This window comes from Protopterus annectens, chromosome 4.part0 (assembly GCF_019279795.1).
Source record: "Protopterus annectens isolate FY-2018-M chromosome 4.part0, PAN1.0, whole genome shotgun sequence".
In the NCBI taxonomy this organism is placed as follows: Eukaryota; Metazoa; Chordata; order Ceratodontiformes; family Protopteridae; genus Protopterus; species Protopterus annectens.
In genome coordinates this window covers 1,217,079,093-1,217,092,455 of record NC_056733.1, presented here as the reverse complement: position 1 = coordinate 1,217,092,455, position 13,363 = coordinate 1,217,079,093, and the positions used below count along the sequence as shown (strand labels likewise).

General features: G+C 36.9%; 1 protein-coding gene across 1 annotated transcript in view; it reads right to left on the bottom strand.

Moving 5' to 3' along the window:
* Positions 1-11,335: 11,335 nt before the first annotated feature.
* The window catches only part of LOC122799825 (serine/threonine-protein phosphatase 2A 55 kDa regulatory subunit B beta isoform), a 699,704-nt gene continuing 697,676 nt past the window's right edge, over positions 11,336-13,363 (bottom strand). Inside the window, exon 9 of the mRNA XM_044069144.1 lies at positions 11,336-11,713. Coding sequence (XP_043925079.1) covers positions 11,434-11,713 — 280 coding nt within the window. The 3' untranslated portion in view covers positions 11,336-11,433. The remainder of the gene's footprint in view (positions 11,714-13,363) is intronic.

The window sequence follows — 13,363 nt, the reverse complement described above, 5'->3', positions numbered from 1 at the left end:
AAGTACATGCAAACACAGGAGGACTATGGCTATCCAAGTTCGCTGATGACTGCAAACTGGGAGCCATAATTGACTCTCCAGCTGACACGGACATCCTCCAAAAAGGTCTTACTGAGACAGACACCTGGTGTCAAAGTCATGGCCTCAAGCTAAATGCCAAAAAATGCATAGTCATCCCGTTTGGGAAAAACAAAACACCCCCGAATTACCACATAGGCGGCAGACCCCTTAATACAGAAGAGGTAATAAGAGATCTGGGTAGATAGTAATCTCTCCTTTGACAATCATATTGCCAAAGTAGTTAGGAATCCTTCTATGTAGCCCATCTAATTACTAAGGGGTTCGCATCTAGAAATAAAGAGGTTATAGTGCCCCTCTACTCGTCACTCATCAGACCCCATTTGGGATGTACCTCACAAGACACTTCCAACAGCTTGAAAGACCACAAAAGCACCTCACCAAGAGGATTACTGGCCTCAAACATTTGTCCTATGCAGCCCAACTGAAAAAACTCCGGCTGTACTCAGTGGCATATCACTTACTCAGAGGTGATCTCTGCCTGACTTACAAAGCCATGTCCAACTCAGAATTGATGGACATGCTCCACCTAAAGAAATCCAAGTCACTGCGAGCCAAGCGCTCAAGTGAGCTAAACCTCGCTACAACAATAAACAGAACATGCTGGAGGGATAGATTCCTGTCACAGAGACTCCCCATGCTTTGGAACAAAATTCCTAACTATATTAGGCAGAGCCCCTCACTAACACTCTTCAAGAGAAGCCTTGACGAGTGGATGGGTAACAGAAAATACACCCCTGGGATCACCTCATTGGCTCTGCTTATCAGAGGCTCAGTTAATTAATCATTGGGGCGGCGAAAGCCAACACACTCTGGCTAGGCTTATAAATGCCCTTGGGCAGATAGCCTAGTACCTACCTATGAACCTATGACACAGGTCCTTTTTCAGCAGAGGCCCGGGGAGAAAAGCTCCACAGAATAACATGGTAGATGGTAAACAATAACAATCAAGGTATGTATACAGTAGAGGTGATCATAACAACTGAATAGTAAGCTCTAATTACAGCATTGAGAAATAAGAAGTAAAATACAGTACTACAAATTTTCTAAACAGTAACTAGATAATAATAGACTAAATGATTAACTAAATCCTGGAAGTATTAACAAGCAGTGAGTAATCTTCAGTTCAGTTTTATAGTGATAGAGGGGATACTCTCTCTAAATCTGGGAAAGGAGAGAAGGGTTGAAAGTGGGGGGTTATTACGCTGGGTTTGAACAAGGACAAAGCCAGTGAAAATGTAGGTGAGATTTAAGTGCAGTCTTGAAAAGACTGCAGGAAGGAAGGTTAGTTATGGTAGTGGGAAGGTTGTTCCAGAGCTTGGATATAGCGCAGGAAAATAATGCTTCACATGCTGAGTTTTTGGCTTTGGTGACCTGGAGGAGAATTTTGCTGCAGGAGCGTAGTGGTCTGGAAGAATGGTAGGGTTGGAGAATTGTATGGCACAATGGGATTCGGAGACGGTGGTTTACTAGTTTATGAGCAAAGGTTAATTAGGTTATGAAACACTGAGGAAATCCAGTGTAAAGAGTATTTAGCTTTTTTAATGTTTTTTTTTTTTGTAAGCAGGGAGCATAGTTTAGCATCCCCCTTGTTTGTAAATTTCAGCCTACTTCCAAACTAATATATGTTGGCTTAAGGACTATACTTATATGTGGAAGAGATAATATGGGTATAGTCACTAATATGCTACATATGACATGGTGTACACCTGTTCAGCAGTAGTTTACTTTTTGCAGTCAGGTCTTGGTTATCTCATCACTCAGTTTCTGGATCACCTGTTTTATGTGTAAAATGGACATTTAATGCCATTTTCCTAGTTTACACTCATCAGATTATGAACTCCTAACTGTTTAGGAGTGATATGTATACTTATAAATGTTTATTTGTTTAGGGCTCTGGCTTTCTTCCACAACTGTATACATGCTTGTGGTATCTCCATTCCAAGCTTCATTCATCTTAGCTGTTGCAGTAATTACCTGAGGCCTACACACCTGGCATTAAGGTGAGCTACCTGGCATTACCTGAGACCTACAAACCTGGGATGTGATGCTGAGGCACAACCATTTGGTCTTGGCATGGGATGTCAGGGGTGAGTTCACTTAGTGTGTGGAATGTAACTTTATTAGAGTAGCTGGTGTCTTTTCTCCTTGTTTATGTAGAGTAGCCCACTTAGAGTTGTGTGTGGCTAGACAAAAGGAGCAGATGTGAGAACTGTCTCTGCCGACATAAATTATGGGGGAAAGATCACATTTTGTTTGTGCACTCATCTGACTGCTTAATGTGCCTTATCTTTGAAATAGTTCTGAGTAGCAACAGTTACAGTTACCAGGTCAGAATGTAAAACTAAAAATGGGCAAAATTTAAATTGCTTTGTAATATTAATATTAGTATAACCAGCTGAGTAGTTACTAACAGGGTGTTGATTTAGGGTCAGCAACATTGACATGTCTGCACAACTGTTATAAAACGTGCAAACCATTGTAAAGACCCAGGTTCATAACCTGCACTTCCCAGTATTTAATGATCTTGTTTTTTACGTTACATATGATAACAGACTGACTTACAGATGAGGGTCAAGTGAATGCAGGGAAGTCCGGTAATGTACTAGGTATACAATGAAGTCTGGATCACTTGGGATTTATAACCAATGAAGCTGTGAAGCCTAACCTATACTGACTTAATAAACCAGGCTATTACATCTGAGTTAGTACTTTGAGGCTGATGTTTCATGTTATTCTAAAAGGTGATGATAGTAATTGTCAGACCTAATAAACTGTGCATCACTGGAAACTCCTGGTGTGTAATATTCTTTCCATCCTTTTGTGCATAATTTTTAAAATTAACAGAAGTACATTTTGTGATCAGAAAAATATCATCTGTAGCATTTTGTAGTGCAGGATTTCCTGCAAACATGGGGTAGGTGGTGGGATCTGTCTGAGTTTGTGTATGAAAAGATCTACAGCCAAACAGCTGATATGCACCTTATCAAAAAGTAGTTATTTGAGAGAGTAGTCTGTGTTTGAAAACAATGGTTGTACCATCACTTGATCTGGTTAAATGACTGCATGTGGGGGGAACTTGTGCGTGTGCATGTGGGTATGGGTGGGTACATGCAAAACAATTGGAATACTTTATTATGGTAGAATTTTTTTACATGGTCACTGTCAGAAAAAAATTTAGATATTCCTATTCAAAAATGGTATATGGGGATAGCCTATGCAGGACAACAACTGACTACAGTACTCACTAGATTAGAGATAAATTATCATGGATCTGGATTACCAAGGGCTGTTTGGGGGGAAAACAAGATTAAATAAATAACAGGCAAAATTTACTTCAATTGATCACATCAAAACATTGGCATTATATCGGGTAAAATGTTTATTCTGGATGGAGTAGGAAGTGGGTGTGAAGGTGATTAATTTATTGCGACATGGTCAAAATGAATTATTGTGGAACTGGATTGTCAGAACATGTGTGTGTGTGTGTGTGTGTGTGTGTGTGTGTGTGTGTGTGTGTGTGTGTGTGTGTGTGTGTGTGTATGTGTGTATGTGTGTGGGCATGTGTATGCCCAGAATGGCTGGGAGATAGAGAGATGCTAGGAACCAGGTAGACAATGAAATATTATCAGTAAAGTGATTCGGGGGATAGAACTTTAGACAATGGGTATTTACTATAAACAGCCCCTACAGGGTACATCTGGCACTACATATGCCAACAACCTGCCCTACAGGCCCATTTTCATCAGTTGCAATGTACCTTGGCATCACTGGAGTAGCTTTGGTACTGTAGCTGTGCCCATATATAGGACAGTCTATAACATATGCCTAAGTGGAGTTTAATTAATGCTATCTGGTGCACTCCACCTACTGTGACAAGTGGCAGCATATCTAAATGGCAGGATTTCTTTTGTACGTCTGGTTTGCATCAGTTTAGTTCTCTCTGTGCTGGTGTAGTCCTTCTGTAATTTCTACCAGTCTTACCTAATCAAAGATGCCACCAACCCCACGCACACACCAAGCTTTATTCTCAACAGGATCATAAAATGATACAACAATCCATTAGTTCATTTGTGGTACTTAACCGTGGCAGTAGATAATGTGACTTTGAGATGTGTCTCTTCCATTCTACATTTAACTTCAAGAACAACCATGAAATAAAAAAAGCAAGAAGCAGTTTGTGACCTATGCATTTTCCTTCATGCCCTCTTGTCAATCAAGAAACAAGCTGCCAGACGGCAAGTGCATATAATAAGCAGAAAATAATGTAATCTGTCATGAAAGGAGAAAAAAAGGAAGCCTGCAATTGCTGGTCAGCAGGATCTTTCTGTTAAAAAGCACCATGACACGTAGAAATAAAATAATGATGCACAAACCAAATTAAAGGTATAGTTATAAGAGCTAAGCTTCATAGTAAATTCACAACGCAGGGTAAACTTCTGATACAATTTTACTTATACCAGAATTCAGGCATTTAATAGAGAAAAAAGGACAGCATGAAGAAATAAAACAAATTTGTCTTGCTACAATAAATAAACAACATAAGTTTTCAAACCATTAATTAATAACTTTGCAACATTTCAGTAGATTAAACTGGTAACATATACAAACTCAGGCTAATGGGGGCAGACTCTTACGTAATCTGTTCCTGTGCTGTCTTTGTTAAATACTGAGAGAGGCACTAATTACTATGCAGATACGCATCAAGAGCTGAGCTCCAAATTCCTCATTAATTATTAATGACCCAGGATGCCACTTCACCCAACACATAACATGGCATATAGATCACCCAGCTAGCTGAGTAAGAAAATACGTGCTGTCTTTTTTAAAAGTTGCAGCACATTTTTATGTTGACATTTTAACTTTTTACCTTTCTGTGCAAATAAGAAAAAATATTAACATAGTTTCAGTTATAAAACAGCTATTTGATAAAAAACTTTGCAATATTAGTAGTCGTGCTTTCTTTAGGTTGTTTTGCGATAGTTTTTTTTTTAATGATTAACTCTAATTATTATGTTGCATAATCCAATAATTATTCTGTTTTAAGAAAAGAAAAGGGTTGTCATTCAACCAGTAATATTTTTATGCATGACAGTTAGCATCCAGTCTTAGTTCCACTCTGTCCAAGGCAAGGTTTCTTCACATTGTTGCTTGCAAATAAATCAGCAAAAGACAGTTCTTATAAAACAGAACAAAATAAATAAATAAACAAACAAATAAATAAATAAATAAATTGCAGGCAGCTTCAATTCCTTCTGGAACAACACTTCAGTCTAACAAGAATTAGCAGCCCAGATAGTAAAGATACATTAACAGTATGTGGCATGTGGTTTGGAAACAAATTTATATGACATCAGTTTCATGTCCTGCAAATTTTCTGTAATTAGACCATTGACATATTATTCATAATACACTATGTAATAGCAGCAGAAATTCAAAAAGGTGAATTATTTCACAAGCCCTCATTTTCAGTGTTCCATTTACCGGATTTATTTTTCAATACTAATTTTATTTAGTCATAAAACCTGGTGATTGCTTTAGGGCCCTTGTCTCAAAAATGTTTCCCACAAAATTCTTGAGTTGGACATATCTTACTGAAAAAAATTTAAAAAAATAAAGGAAAAAATGTATTGTGGTGAGAATATTACATTTTGATAACTTGTGTAAACATGTTTGTCTGCTTTATTTTATTTCAATTCTTCTATACAATTTAAGCAAAGGCAAAAACTTCTGCCATTTTACAGTGAGAAGCTGTAATGTGTTTTGCAAGAAGGGTAGTCCTATCATAGATAGTGCAAGTGATATGCAACTGTATGAAAAAGTCCTATTACAAGCAGTTCAGGTTAATTATACCTGTATGAACAAGCCTTTCTCAGTCAGTACAGGTTAATTACTCCTGTATGAACAAATTTTATTATAAGAAGTTCAAGTTAATTACACCTGAATGAGGAAATGCAATAGTCCTTTAGTTCCGTCAGGCACAGTAGAGTACAAGGAATGATAAAGGCAGTGTTTTTTTTTATTTGGTATATGTTTTATTTTGGAGTACACTGGAAACCACATTGTCAGGAAAGCTAAGGCAGCATATCAGAATCCTGAAATATGTTTGTCCATGTTTATGAAGATAAGTGATGAAAGTCTGAAACAGTGACCTCTAGAAACACTGAAGACAAAAATCCCACTGCAGATGATTGAAAGCAACAATAACCTGAACTTACAAAATGCTAACTTATAAAAACTTGGGACTCAAAATGGGTGATTCAGAAATAGCAAGAAGTTTTATTTCAATATGTACTTCCAGAGGAAATGTAGTTTATTTAAATTTTGTTTACAGTGTTGGCCCTACTAGGTCAAGCCCATGTTTTGGGAAGGAACTGGGCTAGACAATACAGGAACATCAGAAGCTAAGCTACAAATAAAAACATTATAGAGTATAAATATAGTGATGGCAGTAAAAAAATATTTGAAGAAAAGTAAATTACATACTCTATAGTCTTTGTAGCACAACTATTTTATGATGGTAATTGTGGCACTTCATATCACTGAGATACAATTACAGTTACAGTATGAGGAAAGAGTGAAGAAGAAGATGCACGTGAAGGAAGAGGAAGAGGTATCAGGACAAATAAAGACAGCTGGAGGAAAGTTGTATGTATGCAAAAGATGGAAGGTGAGGAGGGAGAATGATGTGTATGGGATAGCAAGATGACAGGTTGGATGAAATGTGAAGTTAAGGGCTCAATGAATGGGTAAGAAGGAGATGTGCTGGGGAAAGGATACGCTTTGAAGTGGGCATCGGTTGTAAAGAGTGTTCTGGTGTTAACTCTTTAGCTTGCAATAAATAAGCAAATAAAGATGGAATAAGGCAATGAAATGAAGACTGAGAAATCAAATAAAGAAACAAAAACTCTAGCAGTGAACTGAAATGGACAGTGCAATCATTCTAACAGAAACTCTCAATATCTGAAGGCACTCTTGTCCTCAGCAAACCCTATGATGCTCGGAGCAATACATCATTGCAGAAAGCTCAGTCATACTGGAAATATGTGTGTGCACTTGTTGTTTTTCCTGCAGTTTTTCTACCAGCAAAAAAAAAAGGTGAGCTGTAATGTATTCCAGTGTAAGCGAAGCTTGTAACTGTGCAGATGCTATCTTTTTCTTATCCCATTTGTACATGAACTGTATTCCATTAATTTAATGTTATATATTTACACACGGCAGCTTCTGGGAAACCTTTTCCAGTAACAAAAAATAAATCATCATCATTATCATTCAATATTCTTCTGGATGTTTCAGAGCATTAGGTGGGTGACACAAGCAGATGGGGCAGGTTTTATTAAATGCTACACCTGTGTGGCATTCCATTATTCTGGGTAAGAGATTTTACTTGCTAGCACTTCTTAATTTTAAGTTAGTGTCTCCCAACCACACTGAATGACACCCTCCACCCCACCAAAGTTAGTGTTTTTGACTTTCCAGGACCATGTGCCGTTCTTTATGAAGATTCTGAGATGCTACTACGAATGGAAGAGGGATGCATAGAGCAATATAAAATATAATATATAATGAAAAGTATACATGTGATTGAGACTGTCAAAGCTGTTGAACAATGTAGTGTACTGCTTACTCCAATCTGCTGGGTTCCAGCACCTTGGATATGATTTGACAATGCTAGCTAGGTAGTAAGAAAATGGGGGACCCACAGAGCAACAATGCATTCTCAGCACCCCTGTAATGCTCTATCCCCTGTTTAGCATATACGCTTTCAGTTGTATGACCTAAGGGGACCAGATCTACATTGCCTATGAAAACATCTGTTTTAGGAGTAATTTTAGATCTTGACATTTGTCTGCAGATGCAGACAGTTATTCCTGTTACTGTTGCCTAAACATGCATGTTATTGCAAGAACAGAAAAGCTCTAGAGGAAACAGCTTAACTTATTTCTGAAAAAAAAAAAATTATATTTCCTCTCTCAGGCCCTTGAAAATGTGTATTACTTGAATGTTTCATTTCATCTGATTTTGAAATACCATAGCTATTCATGCCGGAGCATTTAAAGTTCAGAATGAGATCTACATGTTTGTGGTGTTACTTAAAATATAAAAACAAGCAAGATGACCAATATTACTCTGTATGCAGTTGCTAAATGCTCATATTTTAATACTTTTCATGTAGTCTTTAGTTTATCACAGATAAATATCCAGTCAAGATAATCATTTAATGTGTTCCTGGGGTCTAGATTATAAGCTCAAAAGCTAATTCTGTTGAATGCAAATCCATCGACACATATCCAGCGAACTTTAACTTTAGCGAAACACTTCTTCATCGAAACTGACATCATCGAAATGTTATTGTTGGCCAACACCGCGTCCCTGTTATGAAGTAACAACACTAACAACAGCTCATTACTAAACTTATGAAAAGGTCCTCATCTGCTGTTCCACAATTATTGCACAAAACATACAACCCTAATAAAAAAATTGTTAAAAAAAAAAACAAAACACTAAAGAGTTTACGCAGGGGGGGGGGGGAAGACCTCCTGCACCCCCTACACCCCCCACTACTTAAATATATAAACTCCGAGATTGCACAACATTGAAGTAAACAGAAATATCCGCTTACAGAGATTTCCATTTAAACGTTCAAATTTTGTGTGCTTTCGGCAATAGCTCGGGCCAACTAAAATTTTTCAATGCACTGCTTTTCGATGGAAGTCATGCTCGACATTTCTGTCATTCGACATTTATGTGTCGGTAGACTTGCATTCAACAGAATTAGCTTTCGAGCTAATAATATATACCCGTGTTCCTGCTATTCTATCTTGTCATTTCACTGGTTAGTCTAGTTGTCTGAAGAGTTACATTGTAGTCACAATAAATTCAGTCTTTAAAGGTGATGGAATTCCTCTATGGGAAAGGAAACATCAACTTGGCAAGCCAAAGAAAGCAAGTAATGCTTTGTTGAAATCTAATAGTTATTGTCAAGGAAGACCTTAACAAATGACAGAAGAAACAAATGGATATACTCTCATACTAAATATTTTGAATGAGGCAAATGTTATGTTTTCCTGAAAAGCAACAAACCTGCATAGTACTTAGATGAGTGGAGAGCTCTGACGCAGCATGGGTTTGTACATATGTACATAATGAATTAAACATGTTTACTTGCAATGCATGTCATTAAATTAGACACAAAACCACACAGCACCTCTTTCTAAAGTGAGGTTCTTGTGGGCTGTTTAAATAAATTTGTTCTGAACAGGGTATATTGTCAAATATTATTTAAACTGACATCTTATTAGATACCAGAAAGCCATGTGGTTCGTTTCACAAGATTTTTCAGTGAATGCTATGCAAAGGGCATTTTCTGGGTAACTTTGGTCAGATCATGATCCAAGCAAAATTTAAAGTAAATCTTAAAAAATGTCTGAATCCACTAAACCAGTTTTCCCTGTGAGACAGTACGACTTTGAAGTTAATTGATGTTCATTCGCTCTAGGTGAGGTGACAACCTAACCCCACGTACAAAATGAGAATAAGGAGGCTGATGCCAATGTCTATGCTGATTCCATTAAAAAATATTTTTTAACAAAACTTTTCCTGTTATTTTATATTCAGACTGACCACTGTCTTATAAAATCTATATAAAATAGTTGATAATGGCACTCCTAATAGTTTAACAAGGTAGATACTTGTCTTTGATGTTAGGATGATCGCACACTTCTATGTTTTATCTTTAGACAATGTGATTGGATGCATGTTTCATTACAGAAAGTGTGTTGCAGCAGTGTGTGTGTGTGCACGCGCGCGTGTGTGTGCGTGCATGCGTGCGTGCGTGTGTGTGTGTGTGTGTGTATGTGTGTGTGTCATCTGAGAAGAAATGTCTCATGTTATGTTGCATCAACAGTATGATTTTTGTGGAGATAAACCGCTACCTACATTCTTCAGGTACATGTCTTTACATTTTGCAAAATAATTTGGGAAATAAATCACTTATCTTACCATACCTAATTCATGTATTTGGCTCCAGGGTCATTTTGTAAAGTACAGAGATAAGATTAGGTCTCTCTCTGCTGATAAAACTGATTGTTTCAGTCCTTCCATGTTGTGGCCCTGAAGCAGACAATGTTACTGTCTCAGGTGCCACAGTTGTAAAGCTTTCCAAAGACATCATATCTTGGACATAAAAAGCTACCTATAGAGTCAGCAGCGGGAATGCTGTGAACATTGTTTATAGCAGCAACACTGACATCTGGCTGTCATGCCAGCTCTTTAAAAAAATTTAAACTGTAGCAACTTTTGCATATATTGCAAGCAAATAGAGACAGACTCAGTGTAGCAGCAGCAGCGGAATTATAATGCAGTCAATCAAGATGATAGTTAACTTTAGTCTGATGTGTTACAATATTGTTTTCCCTTATATACAGTGTTATTAATTTAGTTATTGGTTAGCACCAGAGCTATATGCTACAATATTTGACTTAACATGGAAGAAATTGTTAAGCGTGTTAGGAACCTTTTGTAGACACTTCAAGCCATTGTTAAATTACTTTTGTTTTCTGATTCAAGTTCTTATGTAACTTTTACAAAGAAGGGTTTCATAAGATATACTATTAGACATACTAAAAACTTTCTGTTTCACAGCTCTGTAAAGATCTTTAGGAAGGTGACCTAAGGAGTTACTGGTATGCATGCCACCCTGTAGAAGTATTACACAAAAATTATTACTTCTGAATGCTCTTTTTGCAAAAGTAATATAAGATAATTACAGTGGGGTACTCCCCCCCCCCACACACACACACAAAGAGCAGTAATACTTTTTGTGTAGTAACATACTGGTTGTCATGGTATAAACACAGTGTATGTTCTTAAGTTTACAAATTGTATACTTCCTCCGTGTGCCAGGCATCTCCTGAAAGAGTGCTGCCCAAAAATTATGCAGGTATGGGTGATGTATAATATAAACATTTTCTTGCCTGCTTTCTGTTGGATAGGATACTAGTTATGAATAGTGTTTATAAAACATTCACCCCTTGGGTAACTTGGAAGGAATGCTGCCCCCATTCCTTATTCTCTAGTTAGCTACTAATCATCCAGAATTCTAGTGATTATATATAAAAGAAAAACAGAAATATACCATTTCCCACCATTGAAATTAGAACTTCATGAAAATATGTAAACAAGAGCATATTATTCCAAAGAAAATGAAAACAAAGTTTATAATTCACACAGCAAGAAACACTTCTGAGACTAGGGCCCTTTTTCTAATTGCCACTTGAAAGAATGTTTAATAAATCCTGAATGAATTATAAAACTGAAATATATTCTGGGAGTCAAATTAAAAAGTAAGTTGTCCTAGTTAACCTTATCTTGGAATATATATAGATTATTTGTTGCTGCAACTGCTATAATGTTTTCCGAAGGATGCCATGCTGTATGCAGAATCTTTTTACTAAAGTCCAAACTGTCCACACTGATTTCATCTTTCCTTCTTTTTCCACCCATGCACACTTTTCGAGGCTTTAGAATAGCTCTCGGCTTGCTGTTTTCTTTTGATGCTTCCAATGTAACATCCCGTTTTGTGTTACGATCAAACATTCTGAAAAAATTGTTGTAGGAACCTGTCATTATAACACTGCAAAATAAATGAGAGACAGAAAGAGAGAATAAATCATTAAATTAATGCATTGATGCTCATAAATGATCATGAATTATACAGTACTTCAAGAATTATTTAATAGTTGTTAATTTCTTTATATTTGGACTACATTGCTATTTAAACTACTTTGAAATCTTTGTCATGAGACAGTAGTAGCAAATAAATAGTAGGAAAAATGAGAATTAGACTTTAATCTATTCTGAAAATGCTTTTCTGAATATAATTTCAGCTGATTCAAGTTCATCAAATATTTAATTTCTAGTGTAAACTTTATCTTCTGTTCAGTGGCGGCTGGTGACTTCAAATCACAGGGGGGCTGCAGGAGACGCTGAATGGGCGGGGTCAAAGGGAAGGGGTGTGGTCAACCATAAAGGGGAGGAGCTATGCACAAAACCACAAAAAAACTAACTTTAATTAAATACGCTGCCCTGGGTGGCAAACCATCATTATGAAAGTCCAATCAAGACAAAAATAAGTGTAGAAGAATAAAAATATTTCAATGCATTGGCTGCATGACAGCTTACTTAATATCTAGATGGAAACAAAAGGTTGTGAGGCATGAAAAAATAAATTACTTTTTAAATACATTACTGGAATGCCAGTCAAAATCAAGTATAAGAAAAACCAGAAGCACTCAACTCAAACTACTTCTCCTTGCACTGCAGTTCTAATTATAATATATTCAGCTTTATTAAAGTACCAAGCAACATGCTGAAAGTAGAAATCTATGTGATGCCCCCACTTGTAAAAATGTTTCTTATCCAAAAAGACCTGCTGCCTGACAACGTTTCATGGGGAAAACATGATAAAAGTAAAAATGAAAAGCAAACAAGAAACAAGCTCAAGATACATTGCTTAAAGGATTACTGTACAGGTTATGGACCACACATGATTGGCATTCTGTTTAGTTTACGGGTAAAGCCTGTAGAGATGACTGGAAGTCTCCAACAAGTGTAATGAGCTTTTTAAAATAATGGAATCCTGTCCTTTAATACCCAAGGCTTATACATTATCTAGTCAAGTATTCTCTGCATGGCAACAACAGAAAGGCTTTCAATGTTGGCAATTCTTTAACAGTATGCTTATTAAAGCTTACTTGCATCTTACGATGTCAGACAAGCTTACCTTATGGTCATTAAAGCATTGCTACTTAAACACAGAGCAACAGGCACTTTGAGTAATAAGCATAAATCAACAGTACAAAAATATGACAGAAACCAGACCATTCTGCAAAATCAAGGACAGATGAAAAGCCACTGTAGTACTTATGCAGTGTGTCCTCCCCATCCAAGGTAGATACAACTACTCCTTGCCTTGCTTGGACACATCCAGAGTCACTACATGGGGAGTGGGGTGCAACAAGCATGTCACAATTTGAAATCTCTCTGGCTGACTGTGATGGCCCTGACACATTTGTCATACCTCTCAACTTCAAGAGCAAGAAATCTGGACAAAGCCATACACAGAAGTGGGACAAAGGCACAACAAGAAGGACAATTTTAAATATTGCTCTAATAAACTTAGAAAGATAATAGAATAGGTCTTGCATTAGTATGAATTTTCTGAAGGGTATAAAATCTGAAACTCAAATGTCTGTCATTTTCTAACTTCAGTCTTTAGTGATTT